Source organism: Ictidomys tridecemlineatus, chromosome 9 (assembly GCF_052094955.1).
Source record: "Ictidomys tridecemlineatus isolate mIctTri1 chromosome 9, mIctTri1.hap1, whole genome shotgun sequence".
NCBI classification, from domain to species: Eukaryota; Metazoa; Chordata; class Mammalia; order Rodentia; family Sciuridae; genus Ictidomys; species Ictidomys tridecemlineatus.
The window spans coordinates 5318117-5338120 of NC_135485.1; the positions used below are offsets into that span (position 1 = coordinate 5318117).

The 20004-nt window shown below is 54.3% G+C and overlaps 1 protein-coding gene across 1 annotated transcript; it reads right to left on the minus strand.

Annotated features, from left to right (window-relative positions):
- Window positions 1–15589: 15589 nt before the first annotated feature.
- Window positions 15590–19798, minus strand: Msx1 (msh homeobox 1). Its single transcript, XM_005319078.5, has 2 exons — window positions 19067–19798; window positions 15590–16773 (listed from the first exon to the last, which is right to left on the minus strand). Exons 1-2 carry the CDS (start codon window positions 19533–19535, stop codon window positions 16331–16333), a joined length of 912 nt encoding a protein of 303 aa, XP_005319135.2. The 5' UTR covers window positions 19536–19798; the 3' UTR covers window positions 15590–16330.
- Between the last annotated feature and the right edge of the window lie 206 nt (window positions 19799–20004).

The window sequence follows — 20004 nt, forward strand, 5'->3', positions numbered from 1 at the left end:
CTGGGAGACCGGCCGGTGGTTGGTCTAAGCAGCAGCTCAGCTCATGGCTGCAGGGAAGCTGCAAATTTGGGCCAGAGCAGAATCGCTCTGACTGCAGAGGCGACCTGGAGACAGACACCCACTGCACCTGCCACCCCTACCCACCCCCCACCCCACTCCCCCAGCACAGCTGTGAGGTCAACTTGTTTGAAGGGCAGGTTGGCGGCCTGCTCGGATCTCCCAGGGGTTTCCAGCCTCTTTACAGTGGCTTCCCTTTAATATCCTGTAGCACTGTGATTAATGACTCGAAGTTTCTATCAAGATTTTTTTTTCACCTAAAGGCCAATGGATTTCAAAAAGGAAAGAAATGTGGAGAGCAACTGAAGCATCATCCTGTGGGCTACACCACCCTGGCCGCTGACTCTTACCCAGCACCCTCGCGAGGAAGTATGGCACAGTGAGCACTGGGCAGGCAGCTTGTCCCACCCCCAGGGCTCAGGACACACTGGAAAAAACCCAGTAGAGGTGATGAGCAGGTGAGCCTAGAGAGTCTGCTAAATCCTTCTTGATAAGAGACACATGCAGACCAGAAAGGCCACACAGCACGTTCCTGGGACTCGCAGTCACCCTCACAATGGTGCATTGAAGCAGGCACTCTGGGTTTTCTACAGGGTAGGCAACAGAGGCTCTGGAGATGAGGGGATTCTGCAGTCCACAAACCTGGTTGCAAAGCTACAGTCTGACTAAGCCTTTTCAGACTGCAGAACCCACGCTGCCTCCCTAGGACAAAAGAAAAACAAATAAATAAGTGCACACAACGTTTTTGGCCTTGCTACCCTGTACCCTTCTCAAGTCACCACTTAATATTCAAATGTGCAGAATTTCCACACTGGAGAATAAAAAGCCCAAAGATTTTCCCTAGAAGGCCTCGGAGCTTAATTTCTCACAAATGGCCCCAAGGATGGAAAAAGTCTCCCAAATTGAGATTGGCAGGAGAGTGGGGCCCATTTTGTCTGAGTTTCTTCTCTCCTTTCTTGGCACCAGTAGGTTCAGCTTGCGCCAATGGAAAATTCCCAAGAGCCAAGCAGTTCTCAGATAATCTGCACAAAAAAAAAAAAAAAAAAAAAAGCAGGGGATGTTGGAGGGAGAAGGAAAAACGAAAAGAAATCCTTAAGAGAGGTTAGGGCGGGGCTCCAGCCAAACATTTTTTCAGATTCCTGACATCCTTTTCTTGTGAATCAGGATGTTTGCACGCAGCCTCAGCCTTCAATGGCTCCAGTCTGCCACTGAGACCAGCACTGGACTATACCACAGCCTGAATCTGGGGTCAAGAGGGCCCCTGGCCCAGGGAGTTGAACCTTGGGCAGGCCTGGGCATGAACGAGCCATGGATAAGAGAGAGAGACCTGGTGAAGGGTCCCACAGATGTACTAGAAGATGAAATTTAGCAAACAGTGCTCAATCCATAAGACAGAAATCTTGTTGATTCTATCTCACGCAATCTCATGTTACCAATGAGATGAGTATATTCATTTACCCGGTATTCATTAAGCACCTCTGTGTCAGGCACAGCTGGGAACCAAATTCCACAGCAAGTGGAGTATATGAGGACCGTCCACAGACAACTTTCACCCTGGCAACAGAGACAAGCACTAAAAGTGACAGAGGCTGGGGCACTAGTGGAGTGCAGTCCCGGGAATATGAGAGCGCACTGGATGGGCATTGGGTGTGTGTTGGTGTTGATGGGTTTATAAGGCACATTCCCGCCCACTGTCATTTTTAGGTGCTGCGGTTGCGTGGTGACTGTAGTCGTCACGTTAGAGATGCGGCCCTGAGGCTCAGAGTCCTTCAGGAGCTGAGGTCCCACGGGGCAGTCCAGGAGCCAGGCACGGCCCTGCCCATGTCAAGACCCTCTGTCTGCACAACGCAGGCCCCCCAGGCAGAGGAGAGGGTGGATGGCTGGCTCAGGGTCATGGAGAAGCTACCCTCCTCCACACACGTGCCCAGAGCCCTTTTGGGGGAGGTGGCCAGGACCACGAGAGAGATGTGGGGGACTGACCTGAAGACCCTGCAAGCTGACCCCTGGGGTGCAGGGCTGGTGGAGGGGTCCCGCTTGGGTCTGGCTCAGCAACACCTGTTCTTTTTCTTCCCCTTCTTCCACTTGTTCCTTCTGTCCTCAGTAGCAAGGGGCATTCTGTCCCTCCAGCCCCAGCACCCAGCGTGGGACCAGACATAGAAGAGGCACAAAGAATTTCTTTAATAAGATGGGTTGATTTTCTTCTGTCTTATTTTCATCTAGTGACTCTAAGGTGGGATTTGGTCACATTGACTCGGCCCACACATGGACACATGGAGCAACCATGACGTGTCCCCAGGTCTCAGAGATACACATTTAAAAAAAAAAAAAATGGAAGCAGGAGTTTGGAGTCAGGAGACCCATCTCCTGCTGAGGCTCAAGTTCCAGGTCCCCTGTCGTTTACTTCCCAGTGTCGTTTGGGCTGGTCACTGCCTCGGTGCCTGATGGTTGCCCAGCTCTTTCCCACGGAGCTCTTGTTCAACTTTCTCATGCGATGATGATCACCAGCCTTCAGAGGAACATCTCTTGACACAAAAGAGGGCGGTGAAAGCCAAAAAGAGAACTCAAAAAAGAGATGCAAGGCAGCAACCACTAAAAAAAATGAAATCTAGGATTCTGAGCCTCAGAGAGAGGAAACGTTGCCCCCGGGCAGTAAGAGCAGGACACCATGAGAGAGGGCATCCAGGGAACCCGAGGAGCTCGTGAGTCTTACCAGTGTGGGAACCGACACGCAGGCACCGCGGAAAAGAGAAGAGACAAAATGGGAGGAATCTCCTAGAACAGAACACAGGAGAGAAGAGGGTTAGAAATATATTTTTTTTAAAGGATAAATCTTAGCAGCCTAAGATCCAAAAAACAGGACATGATGAGAATTCTGAAAAGATAAATGATCAAATGAGCAAGCCAGGGTAGCCCCAGCTGAAGGCTGTGAGTCTTCAGATTGAAAGGATTCATGCGGGTCCAACAGGAACAGTGAGAACCACACCAAGGCAATGCGGATGAGATTCCTGAGCTACAGGTCCAGGGGGAGAGACCCCAAAATCCTGCAGAGAGGAGAATTAAGAATCAGAAGGACATCTGACTGCCAATAGCAGGAAGTCAGATTACAGAGAGATGATCTGGTTCCGAGGTTGGAAGAGCTACAGTTCTACTTGTGCTGACTGCCCCTGAGATGTAAGGGTAAAAAGGAGGACAGGCATGCAGACATTTGAAAGTTTTACCTCCAAGGCAGCCTGTTTCAGGAAGCAATCGAAAGATGTGCTCGCCAAGACGGGAACAAACCAAGCAAATGGAAGGGTTAGAACCCAATAAATTAGGGATTCAGCCCAGGAGAGAAGCATAAGAGACTCTTGTGATGATGAAGAAGGGAAACTCAAGACTAACACCTGTGCAGTGTCTAGAGGACAACCAGCAGTGAGAGTAATGCTCTCTCCAGGAGAAATAGCTCTAAGGAAAATAATGGAGCTGGGAAAGGAGACCGCCTGGCATGGTGCAAGCTTGCCAGAATATTTCTTCGTGTCTGAGAGAGTAAGGGGATTAATCAATGACAAGCATGTAGGAAATTAAATAAAACATAATGGCAATTGTTAACTCCAGGAAAAACAAAAGGTTATACAAGACAGGAAGTGTAATTAAAGTTAGCATATTGTGTGGCCTGACTGTGGACACTATTTACATGGTCATAACAGTAAACCCTGAATATTGACTTAACAACAACAAAAAAATGAGACTTTAATTAGATTGGTGAGAGAATAATTAGGGAAGCAGTATAAGAGTAAATCTTCATCTTTGTAGTAGGAAATCCATCAACAAAATTACCAGAAAAATCAAGGATTTTCTGTTTAAAGATGTTATTAGGAAAAGGTTAAAAAATGCCAGAAGAAATAATTACAAGTTGAAATTTTACATCTGGAGTAAAGAGTTGGGGGTGGTCACAGGTGGGATAGGACCTGCTCTTTTTCACTGTAACGTTTTTAGAACCATTACTTTCAAAACTATGTATGGCTTCCTTAATTTAAAAAAAATCTAAATTAACTTTACAAACAAATTTTAAAAACTGAAAACCTCTAGGGAGAAGAGTGGAAAATATGTTGTCTCTATTTTTTCTTTTCTTTTCTTTCTTTTTTTTTTTTTTGGTGCTGCAGCTTGAACACAAGGTCTCACACATTCTAAGCACAGGCTTTATCACTGAGCTACCGGCCCAGCCCCGTAGGCTGTATCTTAAACACGTGTTTAAGTGTGGTTTGCATCAAAAGGAAACTGAATTTTTTTTTTTAAAGAGAGAGTGAGAGAGGAGAGAGAGAGAGAGAGGGAGAGAATTTTTAATATTTATTTTTTAGTTTTCGGCGGACACAACATCTTTGTTGGTATGTGGTGCTGAGGATCAAACTCAGGCCGCACGCATGCCAGGCGAGCGCGCTACCGCTTGAGCCACATCCCCAGCCCTGAAACTGAATTTTTAATGGTTAAGAAAAGCAGCCTAGAGACTGGGATTGTGGCTCAGGGGTAGAGCGCTCACCTAGCAGGGGCGGGACCTGGGTTCGATCCTCAGCACTACATAAAAAAATAAAGGCATTGTGTTGTGTCCATCTACACCTAAAAAATAAATATTAAAAAAAAAAGAAAAGAAAAGCAGCCTAACTTGAACCCAGGACTCTAACCGTCACTGGGGACAGGGCTGGCATCTAAGGACAGTAGAGAAGGAACATGGATCAGCATGACAGGGAGGACTTAGACCAAAAGAGAGAGGGAGGAGGGAATTCCCAGCTGGGAAAAGACATGGAATATTTGGCCCAAACAAGAAACCCACACAAAGATTTTGGTTTGAAGCTTCGGAAAACATTTGTTTTCGTTCCTCATAAAAAAAGTGGATGACGAACGGAATTATTTGAAATGAGATTTTAACAAGAAAAAAACTCATAACATTTCATTAGCATTCTCTACCAGCCCATTATGAACAAGTCGAGGGCTGATTTTATGAGTCTCTGCTTCTTTATGTTCTCCAGTGAAAGCCCAACAAGAGAAGGGCTTCAGTTTGTTTGTTCTTGTTTTATTTATTTATTTTTTTAACATTCTTTCTTCTTCCTTTAAGTATGTTACTTGGTTTTCTTTCCGCAGCCACTTTCCAGAGTGCTTTTGAAGTGCATTTATGGGTTTCACGGCTCTTGAAGCACACTTGGGCCCTTGGTGTGACTGGAAGAGTCCAGGCCTGAGAGCTGCACAGAACCTAATCTAAATTCTAGATCTGGTCCTTGAACAGGTGACTGGCCCACCCTGAAATCCAGTGTTCTCTGAAAAACAGCAATGGGACCCCTGCTTCTCGGGCTGTTGGTGTAAATGTTAAATTCAGGAACAGGCGTGACGAATCCAGCAGGTGCTCAGCAACCAGAAATTTCGCTTTTCTTCCCCTGACTGTATACAGAAAAGCACTCAGGGGCTGATGAGCTAAGTGACTTTTACCAATCACCTCCAAGCTGGATTTACCCACATTTTGAGTCACTCTTGGAAATCCTTGTCCATAATTATCAGGGTCCTACCTGGTGAACTCCTGTGAGGCTTTGGAGCTGCGTGCTTGCAGGTGATCTGGCCCAGGGCTGGCAGCCCAGCAGGGTCTGCCTCTTTCCTGGTCTCAGGGCTCCGGGTCTTGCAGGCTGTGGTCAAGACATCAGTCAGCTGTTTGGCAGAGGCAGATCCCGAGAAGCGGCACAGCACATCAACTGGATCAGAAGCAGTGGTTAGCTCAGGACCCCGACACCCGGCTCCGAGTCTGGCCCATTCTTCACGGGGCAGCCTTGGGCAATCCTCCAACCTTCCTGGTGGTCTCCTCATCGGGCAAAAGGGAACTGCACCTGTGCCCTGTCTGCCTCACTGATTGGTGGTGAGACTCCATGGGAGGTCTGTCTCCGACTGCTCCCCCCTTGCTTTTCTGCTTCCACCTGGCTGATGCTGGGTCCCCTGACTCACCCCCTCACCCACCAAGCAACCATGGGCAGCCGTGGGGCCTCGGTTACCTCACCTTCAAAATGGGCACAGTGAACACCTACCCACTGCAGCTGAGGACGACGGCCAGGGGAAAGGAGGTGAAAGCAGAGGTGCCCGTCCGCTGGACAGATCACCACTGAAGCACGTTCCCTCTCGTGATTCTGCACGCCCCGTGTCCCTCCTCAGGGACATCATCCTGTTTTATTCTCGACCTGGCTGAATGCAACACTTTTCATCTCCTTAGTGTCAGCAGTTTCTGCTTTTGTGAGCTTCTGGGAAAAGGGGCACCCGGCCCAGCGCCCTCCTCAGGTGCTCCCAGCCTGCCCGCACCACGACGGTCACTAAATTAATCAGTGTCCTGGAGCCAGGGTAGCTACCTTACACCCTTTTACCTGAGAAAGCCTGTGAGTCACAGTGTAAAGTCGAAGAAAGAGAAGTTGGGGGTCAAGGGGTGAGAGGAGAGTGGGGAGAGGCCCTCCTAAGGGCCCTCCATCCTGAGGTGCCACCCAGTCCACTGCCCAGGAGCCAGGGCTTGCCGTCAGGAAAAGGGTCACAAGGTAGGCACCACTCTGCACACCAGGGCTCAGGGGTGCACCCACCCACCCCCACCCACAGAACCCGAGCACTTTATCATGCCAGGTAGTCTCTGTGCTCAGCCCCGCCTGCCCAGCCAGAGCAGGCTGATTTACCACCGGGAGGAGCTTCGGATTTCAACCCAGGGGAGGTGTGGCTTCTCCAAGGAGTGTTTTATGAGCAGAAGCTCTGGGTGGGGCGTGTGATCGGCAAGGTGCCTCCCTTGTCCCTGCAAGGGTCACCGAGCAGTGAAATGTCCACCTCAGCCCCACTTTTTGAAGTTCCCCCAGGAGGCCCCCAGGGCAGTAGGGAAAACTGGGGATCTGAGCTGAGAGTCCAGGCTCTGGAGGTCACAGCTTGGTGACTTTGGGCATGTTACTTGACATCTCTGGGCACTATTGACCTGCCCCTCAAAGAGAGCAAACTGAGCATTTTCTGATTGGAAATGAGGGTGTGGATTAAATGAGATAATGCCTGTGGGGCACCTGGCCCAGACGTTGGCTCAGGGCGAGCCTCCCTGGGGACTGCAGTGACGGACTTCCCCACCAGTCATACTGCAAGCCGGCATGAAAACTGTCAAGCTCCATCAGCCCACGCTGCCCTAGGTGGCTCATGAAAGACGGGGTGGACAGATGCACCTGGAGCAACAAGTGGAGCTGAATAAAATCTGGGGTTCTGGGAGAGGCAGGGAGCCTGGCAGAGACCAAAGACCAGGAGAATCTTAGATTCCAGGTCACCTCTGTGAAATGGGCACCGTAACTACCCCAAGAAAGCCGAATCAAGACAGTATTCAGAGAATTAGGTGAGTGCCTTCCTCCCTGGATGCCCTGCTGCCCTTGCAAAACCCTCCCTTAATAGGCGCCCTGGGCCACCCGCTGGCCTTCCTGAGTTGGCCTGTCCAGGAGCAACCCTGAAACCCTCTCTGAGCCCCAGGTGGCTCCTGGGTTCAGTGGGATGCTCATCATTATTATCAAGGGGCACCGTGCACCCGCTCTGTCGGGGCATTGCGATCCCTGCTCTGCGCAGGGAAACCAGGCCTCGCCCTTCCCAGTTTGCGACATGCTCTTGGGGAAGGGCCAAAGGAGGACTGGAGCTCTCGGAACGCACGTCTGCCGCCGCACAGCTGGCGAACAGCTGGGCCAGAGGCGCAGCGCGGGTGTCAGAGGGAGGGGCCAGCGCGCAGAGTCGGGAGCTGCGGTTGACCTGTGTCCGCAGCGGACTCCGCCCCGCAGCTGAGGCCCAGCGGCCCCCAGCCCCAGCCCGAAAAGCGGATCCCGAGGCTCCAGGGCGTGTGCTGGGGGCTCGGCACCGGGTCTTGGAAAGGGCAAGCCCAGGTGAGCTCAGCGGGAAAGAGAAACACCCGTGGGTCTTGGGACTGCTTTGCTCCGAGGGCCGAGAAATTTCTCCCAGAATCCATTTGGACCTTGTTGGGGGACACAACCGATACCTCTCCACACCGATACCGGTGTGGTCCAGCCGCCAGCACTTCCCCTGAGAGTGGGGTCCAGGACATCTCTGTCCTCCCAGGACCCACAAAATGCAAAGCGTACCCCATGGGCCCCTCCTCCAAGCGCCAGAGGTCAGTTTCAGCGTCCGTCCGAGTGTCTCAGGATCTTGGTGGGTCCCCTCTATGGGAGAATTTTTTTCTCTTGGCTCCTCTTTGAATTCCATTTCCTCTTCATTCTTCGGGTCTCAGCTCACAAGTCCTCTGTAGAGAGGCCCACCTTGTAGAGAGGCCCACCTCTCCACCGCTCTGCCCCAAACCAGCCGATACTGTCCTTGGAATCAGCTTACTCCCCCCTGGGAAGCAATCCTCCCACCTGACATTCTTTATGGTGGGGGGGAGCCCTGGATTGAAGTAGGGATTCTGACTCTACCCACACTTTCTGCGTGATGGTGAACAGATTGCGTGACCCCTTCCAGCCTCAGCTTCTCATCTGTAAACCAGGATAGAGAATGTCCCATTGGTGACATGGCGCATCTCCCAGATGGCCTTCAGAAGGACTTCTCCACCCAAACCTAGACAGGAAGGGGATTCTGCCAAGTGCAGGACAGACCCAGGCCGGGGCAGCAGCCCTCTGGAATGCCTTGTGGGCACTGGATGCACTTCTGTGTCACACCATAAGCAGAGGTGAGGTGGGTGGTACACACAGATGGGTCTTAGACCCCTGTGTGCCCAATGGCAAGCCACCTACCCTCTGCTCCTCCTCACCTGTGTCATTGGGAGATTAAAAGAGGTGTCTTAATTCTGGGTCCACAGTGGCACACAGACAAGGTCTTCCATCCTTCCTGTCCCAGCTCAAAGACAAGAACACCCCTGTCCTCCCAACCCCCTCGACCCTTCGGCCTGAGACACCCTCCCCCACACCCTCAGCTGATTGCACAGAGACTCACACATAACTTATGTTATGCCCAACTTGCCGGTGGCGTGCACCCTGCCTGCGGGTGGAAGCCCCAGTCTGGCCTCTCTAGCTGGCGACCTTGCCTGCGCTATTCATCCGTGCTGGGTTCCTCCTCTATGGAGCGGGGATGACAACGGTGCCAGCACACCTGGCCAGCAGAATTCGTTGCTGATTGACGTGGTGATTTTAGCAAGGTCCAGCCCCTGCGAGGATTCCACACCCGTGGATCTGTTGCAGTCCCACCAGGGAGAAGGCTGACACGACTCTGGGGAGCCCTGCCAGGGCTGGTCATTCTGCCCATTTAAGAGATGGAGCCTGAGTCTCAGGAAACCTGAGACGTAAGTGAGCCCACCTACCTCTCAGCCTGTCCAAACACTGGCTCCCAGTCTGTGTGGCCTGGACCCGCAGATTCTCCAGGAAAAGCCCCCCTCCCTGCCACCCAGAAGCCGAGGGGACACCATCCAGAGAAAACGGGGTATCTTTTTTTTAAAAAAGTAGTATCATCAGAGAGGCACAAAAACGCCAGCGTCCCCTCCCACCCTCCGGGCAGCCTGAGCGGTGACAGAGCAGGGAGCCGCAAGGGAGTCCAGAGAGCCCGGGAAGTGGCCCTGGAAGGATCGCCTGGATCTCCCTCCCTTTCGGTAGACATGGAAAAGACCCGCAGCCCTTGCACGCGAGCGCACACCCACCGGCACAGATCCGCCTGGGCCCCGAAAAAACCCGTCTGGGTAGAAACTGGGTCTTGAATACCTACACGGGCAGAGGCGGCCCCGCGGTGCGGATCTAGCCAAGCTCTCTCGAACCTGGACCGCAAAGTCCCCCTCGCGAGGCTGCTGCGTGCAGGGATTAAGATCGCAGGACCTAGAACCCTTCATTCCATCATACCGGCCCGGCTCCCTCAGACCCCCAGTTGAGGGCAGGCCTTTGGATTCGCATTTAATAGAGTATCATCAAAGGCACATCTTTAGAGCACCAGCCCAGGTGCGCTAAGCCCGGAAAGTCTGGAAGAGGCACAACGACTTACTGGATAGAGGAGACCATACAGAGGAGGGTAAACCTGGATTTGAACCCTGTGTCTCAGACCTCTCTGGACTCTGAGAGTCTCCTGAGGAGGCACGACACTACCTGCCCTGGTTTAAAATCTACTGCTTTTTTAAGTACTCATAATCAATGTTTATTGCTGGAAGTGCCAAACATCTCACCAAGCATTTCACAGGAAATAGGAAAACATCGTTATAATTCCACACTTTTTTTTTAAAGAGAGAGAGAGAGAGAGAGAGAGGAGAGAGAGAATTTTTAATATTTATTTTTTAGTTCTCGGTGGACACAACATCTCTGTTGGTATGTGGTGCTGAGGATCCAACCGGGCCGCACGCACGCCAGGCGAGCGCGCTACCCCTTGAGCCACATCCCCAGTCCCTAATTCCACACTTTATATGTGGAGAAAGTGGGGCTCAGAGAAGTTAAGTAACTTGTCCAAAACCACACAGCTAGTAATGGAGATTCTAACTCCAGGCAGGCAACACTATTGGTGGTCTGCTGGCGGCTGGTGTCGGCACTACTTTCCAGTCTGAGGAGAGGCTGAACAGACATTTCAGATCTTGGACCAGGTTCCCCAGGAGCATAAGTGGGACATAAGATCTAATCCTGGGACCCTCTGATAGGTGGGAGGTGTGCAGGAGTCCTGTCTGGCCAGCCACCCAGTTGGGAGAGAGGAGAGCTTTATTTGGAAGAGGGCTCCCAACTTTCCCTCAGGCAATTCTAGAATTGTCCCGGTGAAAGCTCTGCATCCTGTGACTGACCCCACAAATATGTGTGTCTGGGAGCCCAACTGCCCCCCCACCCTCCTTTCACCCCTGCGCCCTTGGGTGGCCTATCTCCCACCCACACCCCGCAGTGCTGGGCTGCCTGCCTCACTTCCTAAGATGAGCTCTGCAGGGAGCACTCTGACTCTGGGGGAGTCTTTGTGTCTGTTTCTCCAGGCTCTCTCTCTCCATCTGTCTCTATCTCTGAGTGTCCCTCCCCATCTATCCTCAAGGTTATACACGTCTCTCTCATTGTCACCAGGTCTCAGATCTCAGAACTCCTGCACACACAGTGAGAGGCGACCTTGAGGGGGTAATGTTGGTCTTTGTAAACTAGGACTGTGGAAGTTAGAATCTGTATTGGTTGTGGGTGTTGGGGTGTGTGATTGTGTGTCGTTTGGGGGTGCGTGTTGGTCTGAGTTGTGTACGTGTGTTGTGTATTTGTTGGCTGTATTTGTGTGCATGGGCTGTGTGCGTAGTTGGTGATGAGAGCTGATTTTGTGTGATGTGCTGGGTTGGACATGTGTGTTGGGTGTATGTGTGAGGGTTGGGCATGTGCGTTGCATGTATTTTTGGTGTGCGGGTGTGTGCGTGGTGTGGTGTGTGCTGTTGATGATGTGTGCATGCGCTTGTAGGCTCTGTCTGTCACCAAGAGAGCCGAGTCCAGCGTGGGACACACGGGACTGGGAGGAGCTGGGGCTGAGGAGCGCAGGGCCGCGGGGCGGCGCTGTGGAGGAGGCCGGCAGTGCGCGGCGAGGGTCCCCCAGGCCTGCGCGAGCGCGGCGGGCGCCGCCGAGTGGGAGCTGTCGAGTAGAGACGAAGGCATTCGGAGAGCGTGGGGCGGGAGCTTGGGTTGCCCTGGAGAGTGGGCATTGGTCGTGGAGGCTGGGGATGGGGTGCTTCCCGGGGCGCCAGGGGACTGTCCCGGCTGTAAGGCAGTGCAAGCGGCGGGGAGGGCGGGACGGAGCCAGGGAGACCGCGCGGCCCCGGGGGCCCGGCCAGGCCGGCGCCAGCCGCCGAGTTGAAAGGCGGCCGCGGCCTCTCCTCGCCGCTTCCCATTGCGCCCCCGAGGGCTCCGGGCGGGGCGCAGGCTAGGGCCGGCCGGGCTCACCTCGGGGTCTCGGGTCACTAAAGGAGGCACAGCGGTGGGATCACGCTTGCGGCCCCCGCCTCGAGAGCCACGGTTTTCATTAGGCCTCCAGAGCGACCTGCGCGGTCATCCGCAGGGCCAGCGAGCGCAGAAAGGAACCCTAAAACAAGGCGCTCTTCACTCAAGCTCTCCAGCCCCACCCAGCCTCCCGGGCCTCTAGGCCCCGAGCTGGGGCGCCCCAAGTCCCCTGCGGTCGGCTAACCTCTCTCTAGTCTTGCCACCGCGCTGGGTCGGAAGCTGAGTTGCAGACTGAGGCTGGGTCTCCTCCCCAACGAAATGCAAACGCCATGCAGAGGGCGGGAGGGCAGGTGAGAGACGTCCCTCTCACCACTCCGAGGGCCGCGCTTGCTTGGTCAAGACGGACGCAAAGGGGTTAAATTCACAACTAAGTCCCAGGTCCCTGGTTGCAGATATTCCCAGGGATTTTAGGCGTCCTCACGGAAGAACCTTTCCAGCACTCGGAGAGGAGACCCTCGAGTAGAGGGACCTGGGGACCAGGGGGAAGTCGTGGGTCCCAAGTGGAATCTGTGTTCGAATCCCTGCTCTATCCCGTCATCAATTCTGTGACCTTGAGAAAACGCGCAATCCCTGGGCCGAGGTCCTCACGCTGTAAAAATCTCTAGGTTTAGGTCCATGTATGACTGCACAAATGGAGCGGCGCTACATCGTGCACAGCCAGAGAAATGAAAAATTGTGCCGCAATTGTGTACAGTGAATCAAAATGCATTCTGCTGACATATATACCTAATTGTAATAAATAAGTTGATTAATTTTAAAAAATCCCCCAGGTTTGATGGAAGTCGCGGGGCCGGCGCCGTGCACCCAAACTCTTAGCACACAGTAGGATGGGGAAGCTCCCGGCTCCTCCTCCAGCACAGACCCCCAGCGTGGTAGGTGGTGACTTCGCCGCCGTGGATCCGAAGTTTCTTGCCAGAGCACCAAACTGATCCGCGAAGGACCTGGTCCGGAAGCCCCAGGCCACCCTGCCCTCGCTTGATAAACAGACCGAGTTTGGATGGCCCGCGTAGGCGAGGAGCGCCCTGGGCACTGTCGCGAATTCCCGCTGCACCCGGCTGAACACGGCTCGGGATCTTCATCCCACACCAAAAGCCCCTTCGATCCAGGAAACATTTATTGAGCACCTTCTGTGTGCACACCCTATCGGGGAAGGGAATTCGGACACGAAAACGGAGAACAAAGAAAGGGCTAGACGAGAAGAAATAAAAATGGGGAAACGAAGGGGCCCAGAAGTGGAGGGAAACCCCGACCCAAACCCTGTAGCCAGGGCTGAACAGCGCGCGGGCGGGGGTCCCGGGTAGCGGGCCCCTTCCACCGGCCCCAGCGCAGGGAGCGGGAAGGCGCGCCGCCTCGCCTGCAGCTACCGCCTCTCTGGAGCCGAGGCGCGTCTGCAGAGCTCGAGCCGTTGCTCATTACGGCAATTATGTTGCTCTAAATTTGCCTAGACCCTAAATTGCCAACTCTGGGGAGCCAGAACACCCCGGAGCCTGGGCCGAAGGAGACAACCGATCCAGCCCTCCCATTCCTCCATCCCGGATGAGCGGAAGGAGCCTGCGAAGACCATGAGCTGAGAAAACTCGGACCCACGGGGTATTCCCTGGGAACCTTCTTGGGGGGGCTCCTTGACACCCCAAATCCTGGGGGTGGGGAATGGGAGGAGTCCCAGGCCATTGGGCAGGTGAGAAAACGGATGTACAGAGAGATGGCATGATCTTGCCACGGTCAAACTAAGTGGAAGGCAGTAACCAACCACATCGGACCCCACGGGCTTGTCTGACTTGAAGCTCAAGTGGAGTCCTAGGAAGGAACCCTGAAGAGTTGTTCTGGGGATCAGGTAGTACTACACACCATCCCCCCAGCACTGCTTAAATCATAGAGAAAAGTAAAAAAGGGGAAAACCTTTTAGTGGGTGCCAGGTACAGCAGGCCCCCAACTTCCATGCTGACTTAAAGGGCCATGTGGGGTGCGAGTAAAAGACCTCGTAGTTGCAACTCCACACTCTTGGGGATGGGGAGGCCCAGGTCCCTGTCCCGCAGTGCTTCTGGAAGATTGAGGCTGAACGCCAAGGCCCGGGGTCTCCCCCACTGTCTGCTATGGTGGAACTGAGCTCCACAGCGAGCCATCTTCCTCCCCTCAGAGAGGCTGCTGCCACAAGCTCAGACCCAGCACAAGACTCAAGCTACAAGGGTCCAACGGCAGGGAACCCCTGAACTTGTCCAGAGACAGGGTAGAGCCCACACACGCTGAAGGGCAACACTGGGCACTCCTGAATTCCAGGCCAACCTTGTGCCCCTGGGGCTAGAAAAGCACATTGTGCCCTAGACTCCATTTTTACTCTTTCTCTACTACAGGCATGCGCCACTATACTCAGCTTCTATCTGTAGAAATGATGGCCCCTAGCTGGGCACCGTGGCACATGCCTGTAATCCCAGTGGCTGGGGAGGCCGAGGCAGGAGAATCATGAGTTCAAAGCCAGCCTCAGCAAAAGCAAGGTGCTAAGTAACTCAGCGAGACCCTGTCTCTAAATAAAATACAAAATAGGGCTGGGGATGTGCTCAGTGGTCAAGTGCCCCAGAATTTAATCCCCAGTGCCAAAAAGAAAAGAAATGATGACCCCTTTCTAAGTCCAGGTACTGGGGTCCTAGTTACCCTTGGCCTACTGGAGGACCCTCTTAGTGGCTGAGGAAGAGGTTGTCCCAGGCTTCCTGCGTGAAGTTTGGGGCATGAGGCCACCACCAAGTAGTTTGGGGGAAAGGGGGTGAGCAAATTTGGTGAGAATTTATCAGGTGGCCTCCAACAGGAAAGAGACTATTAAGTGTGGGGAACTTAATAGACTATTTATTAAAGGGTCATTTTCTGTCTTCAACATCCTTGCCGTGAATTCTTCCCAGAAGGCGAAACTTGGCACTTATGCATAAATATTCACCTTTGGAAGCCTGAACTTGACTTACTGCAGAGAAGAAAAAACAAATTTGTGACTGTTGGGAAGCCAAGCCCCACAAAGCAGTAACCAAGGTGAGACGTGTAGTGGCCTTGGGTTTTCTTTGAAGTTTGACTCAGTTGTGTTGTGTTTGTGAGTTGTCGTGACAGGGGTGCAAAGGCACTCACATTCTGGCAGCTCACAATTGGTTCCACAATCTACACAGTCAGTCATTCAGAGAAGCAGAGCAATTGCTTCCATTCCCCCCCACCCGCCCGCCCTCCTGTGGGAAAAACAGGTTTGTGGGGGGTGGGAATTGTCTGGATTAGCTGTCTACAGTCATCAAACCATTTGAGTGATTCACTTTGTTTTCACAGACAGGTTAAAAGGGGAGGAAAAAAGAAAGAGTCGGTTATGGGTCGCCTGAGCAAGTGTCGATTTCAGCTTAAAGTGAATTGGAAAATTGAGCCTAATTATCCTAGGTAATTGCTTCAATTCTCCACTTGACTTTGCTAATGCAGATCTGTCCTGTGTGTTCCAGAGATACCCCCGCCATCTCTGCAGATCCTGTTGTTGCCTTTGAAAGTTGCTGGTATAAAACTATCATCAAACTGAAAAGCAATTGTTGTGTGTGAAAAGACAAGAAGTAATATTAAAATACAGGACTAAAATAGCAAACAGATGATTTCTTGTAGCTTAAAATTAATTTATTTAACAAATATAGCTATAATATAAATGATAATAAAATTTCAAATATACAGTATATTACATAGTACACAGACTCCCTTCCAAAGGGAGGCTCGAGAGCCACGAGAATGTACTGTTAAATAGAAACAGATTTCTTTTTTAATTTTACAATATTTTTCTGGCACTGGTAAGAGAAGTCCCTTCAACCTACCTTTGCAACGCATCTGTATGCCCTGCCCCCAAAGCAATGTTTGGCTGCTGAAGCTCTTAAGGTTTCCAATGGAAGGAACTGGGGTCCATCTCCCGGGAGGCTCTTCTCTCTTTCAAACTGTTCTCATTTCTAGAATCCTCCAAAACTAATTTCTCTGAGCTTTTCCTGCCTGAGGTCAGGGCAGGAAGTAGCTCTGCAGGAGCCACAGCCCCTGCTTCTCAGTCTGCTGGGGACACTGGGCACATCTCGCAGCCTCTCCAGCCTTAGTTTCCCCACCTGTAACTCCAGGGTGAAGATCTAGATTCTGGAAGAGAACGAAGGACCCTTCCAGCCACTTTTTCCGGGGGGATCAGACATGAATGAGAGTGAACTCAGGGAGAAACCAGGGGAAATGGGAGCAGCGTGGGGAGTAAAGGGAAGGGGCGGGTGGTGCAGAGCAGGGGACCCCGCGGGCCGCCGGACTCCTGCTGCTGAAGAAGCCGGGCTGGAGGAATCAGCTGGTACACAGGTGGGCCACCCTGGGGCCACCTATGTCAGGTGGTACATGCTGTAGCCCACGTGAGCCGTGTAGAGTCCCACGGGTGCCACCGGCAGCGCCGCACGCTGGAAGGGGCCAGAGGCACTGTAGAGTGAGGCACCCGCTGCGGCGGCCACTGCGGCAGGACCGCCCAGAGGGAAAGAGAGGCCGAAGGCGGCGGGCGGCAGCATGGGTTTGGCCGCCATCTTCAGCTTCTCCAGCTCTGCTTCCTGCAGTCTCTTGGCCTTGGCGCGGCGGTTCTGGAACCAGATCTTCACCTGCGTCTCGGTGAGGCTGAGCGAGCTGGAGAACTCGGCGCGCTCGGCGATGGACAGGTACTGCTTCTGGCGGAACTTGCGCTCGAGCGCCAGCAGCTGCGCGGTGGTGAAGGGCGTCCGCGGCTTGCGGTTGGTCTTGTGCTTTCGCAGGGTGCAGGCCGGTGGGCTCAGCCGCCCTAGGGTGCCGTGGGAAAAACAGGCAGGGGGTTAAGAGAGCGGTGCTGGAGCAGGATCAGCCCATAAAGTAGTAGTGATTGTCAATACCCAGGTTAGCTACTGCTTTTCGCCACGTGCCTTGGTGCTGGGCCCTAGGGGAGGTACTTGAAAATGCTTCCTCAGATGCCCACTGCAACCACGCAAGGAAGCTCTCCTCTACTTTGTGCAAATTAGTAACTTAAGATTCTAGATGAAATAATGAGTAACTAAGATTCTAGATGAAAGAAACTCACACTCAAGGCCGATGCCTACTACCTTCAAGGCCAGAACAGAGCTGGGCACCTTTATGCTCAAAGGCAGCTTAGGAAACAGTTCGCAGCAGGGCCTCCTCCCACGCCATGCACAGAAGGAAGGAGGTACTAATACAGACCACTGGCATGTGCAGAAAGAGGCCCATAAGCAGCCCAAGGTCACATTGAGTTTCATGTGTCTACCAAGTGCTCAGCTTCGGGCTAGGCCGAAGTGTGGCATAGAACCCGTTTCTCCAAATCCCACTGTCCCTGGAACAGCAGATTCCTACAGCGCTTCACAGACAGGACTCCACAAACCAAAGGTGGAGAATCCTGGCCATCACAGAGGTCACACTGTGGCCACCTACGTATGTAAAGAGCCACTTAGGGCAGTGAAGAAGCCTCTTCATATCAACCGGGTTCCTCCAGACTGTCTCAGTTTTCTCTTGGGCCTCTCCCTCCCACCTGTAGGGCCTTTGCCCTGGGCCACACTTAAACTATAGGATAGAGGTAGGTGGGGACACAGCTTGTGACTCAGTTTGCAAAGACCAGTGGTGCCCAACTCTCCTTTTGGTTTTCAAATACACCTTGAGGATGAGCAGAGAGGCACAGCCAGACCCAGGTCAGGCGCTGGGCTGCTGTGTGCACCGGGCCCTGCTACAGCAGTCACTACCGCCTTAGAAAACACACAACCAATCACTCCCAGGAAAATGGGAATCGCCTTGACTTTGGGGTCCCAGGTCCAAGGCCCTAAGCCAAGTTCTCAAGTCGTGGGAAGGATGCTTTTCCTCCACAGCAGGATTTCCTCACGGAAAAATGAATCAAAATTGAGGACGTTTTACCATGCGGGTTTTGCCCAATTACCCATTGTTTTCGTGCTTTAAAAAATAAAAACACCCCAAACAAAACGATCCTTTGGGTTCTCCAGCCACTAGGATGTGAGTCAAACGAAATCCTAGGTTAACATCCCCCCCCCTCTTCCCCGCTGGAGGCCTCTGCGGGAAGCAGTTGGCCCGGGGCTTGCTTTCCGCTGGGCTGCGGGAGAGGCGGGCGCCGGGGGAAACTAAGTCTCTTCAGCAGCGACAGCCCAGCACTAGGCCACCTTCTCTGGCCACTAGGCCCAGGGAGGGGCTGCCTTTTCAAAGACGTTTAATCCCCAGATAAAAATCATTCCTCCGCATCACGCCATTGAATTCGTGCTGCTATTATGCCGCGCAAAATAATCGGAGGAAACGAGGAAAACTTGGGAATTTCCCGTGCTCCTGAAATATCTCCGAGACTGTTCGCTGGGCAAAGCCAGGGGCCCGCGAGGCCTTGGAACCACCCGGGAACGCGCCTCGAGCTGCTGGAGTCGGTTTGGATCGCCCAGTCCGCGACGTTGTCGAGCGCCAGGCAAGATTAGAGAGGGCTCCGTCCCCAACGGCCTTGGGGCCCCGCCCCCTGCCCGGGAAATTTAGTGCCCCCTTCCCCTAAATCGTCCAACCGCCTAGAGCACCAAGTATTGGCTTCAAAATTGATGGGGAGGACGGAGTTTTATAAGAACTTCGGAACCTCTCCGCTGGAGGTACCTTCAATGAGAGGGGCAGCAGGCTTCCTCCACGAGAAAGTGAAACTCCGCCCAAGGGTCAGGATGTCCGCGCCACACCGACCCATCCCTTGGGGTCAAGACAAGTGTCAGAGTTTCGGGTCAGATGGGACCGCAGGGACTCCCGGGGTCGCTGGCAGTGGCAGGAAAAGCGGGTGCCCGGGTACCAGCGTCCTACAAGTGAACAGCGTCACCGCGCCAAGGCATAGAGCCCTGAAAACGGACCGCGAGCTGGGCCATAGCCAGATGTCTAACTGGGTGGGAGTGGGAAGAGGCTAAAACCCGGCCTCTCCGCCAACGCCTGGGCAGCTCGGCCTCCAGGTACCCAGCTGCAGGTACGAAGACGCCCGAGACAAGCAGGCGCCGGCGCGCGGCCTGGCGCCCTCGGTCCCACACCCTCCCGCGCCCTCCCTCGCCGCCTGAGTTCTGGCTACTCACTGGCTGGGGGCGGGGAGAAGCGAGGGCTCTGCATCCACTGGGTCCTCTCGGGCTTCTCGGGGCTCTCGGCTTTGACCAGAGCATCCTCTGGCAGCTTGAGGAGTCCTCCCACGGTGAAATGGCCGAGCGGCCGCGGCGAGGAGGGCGCGTCCGGAGCGCCTAGAGACCCGGGCCGGGCGCCCAGCGGCTGTACGGAGCCGCCCGCCGCCTGCGCGCCCTCGGAGGCCGCCAGTGCGCTCTCCTTGGCCCCAGGCTTCCTGTGGTCGGCCATGAGCGCCTCCACGCTGAAGGGTAGGAGCGAAGGGGACACTTTGGGCTTGGCCCCCTCCTCATCTGCGCCCATCGCGGCCGCCGTGGCCGCGGCAGCTGTGGGGGCCTGGCCCGCGCCTCCCCCCGCCGGCTTGCCGAAGGCAGAGTCCTCCACTTTGACACTGAGTGGCAAAGAAGTCATATCAGCAGCCGGGGCCATGCAGAGCCGGGCCCCCCCTCCTGCCGTAGCACAAGCCAGCCGCCAGGCATGGGCTTCGGGCGGGCTGGGAGCGCGGCGGGCCTCTGGGAGCGCAGCGGGCCTCTGGGAGCGCCCGGGGCCCTAGCCCGGCGGGCCCTCCCGCGCGCGCCTCTGGCCTCCCCCCCAGAGAGCCAGCTCTGGCGCGCTGGGCCTGGCTTCCCGCTGCCGCCGCCGCGCAGGCCGAGTTCCCGGGCGCACTAGCCGGCTCCGGGTCCGGCCGCTGTTCCCCAGAGAACTTGTTAATAAGGCGAGGCCAGCGCGGCGGCGGCCAATCAGCGCGCGAGGGGGCGGGCCCACAGCGACCCATTGGGCCGCGCTCCTGGGGACAGGCCCCTAGGCGCGCCGGCCTGGGGGCGCGCAGGGCTGGGCTCCGCCGGGACCGGAGGGCAAAGGAGGGGAGGGTGCCAGGGAGACTTTCCTCCGCCCCAAA

What these genes read in the sequence shown, in the direction of transcription:
- Msx1 (XM_005319078.5), bottom strand. Translation starts at nt 19,535, where the DNA reads ATGGCCCCGGCTGCTGATATGACTTCTTTGCCACTCAGTGTCAAAGTG. An exon ending in CTTCTCCCCGCCCCCAGCCA is followed by an intron (nt 16,774 to 19,066) that starts GTGAGTAGCCAG and finishes ACGGCACCCTAG; the next exon opens with GGCGGCTGAGCCCACCGGCC.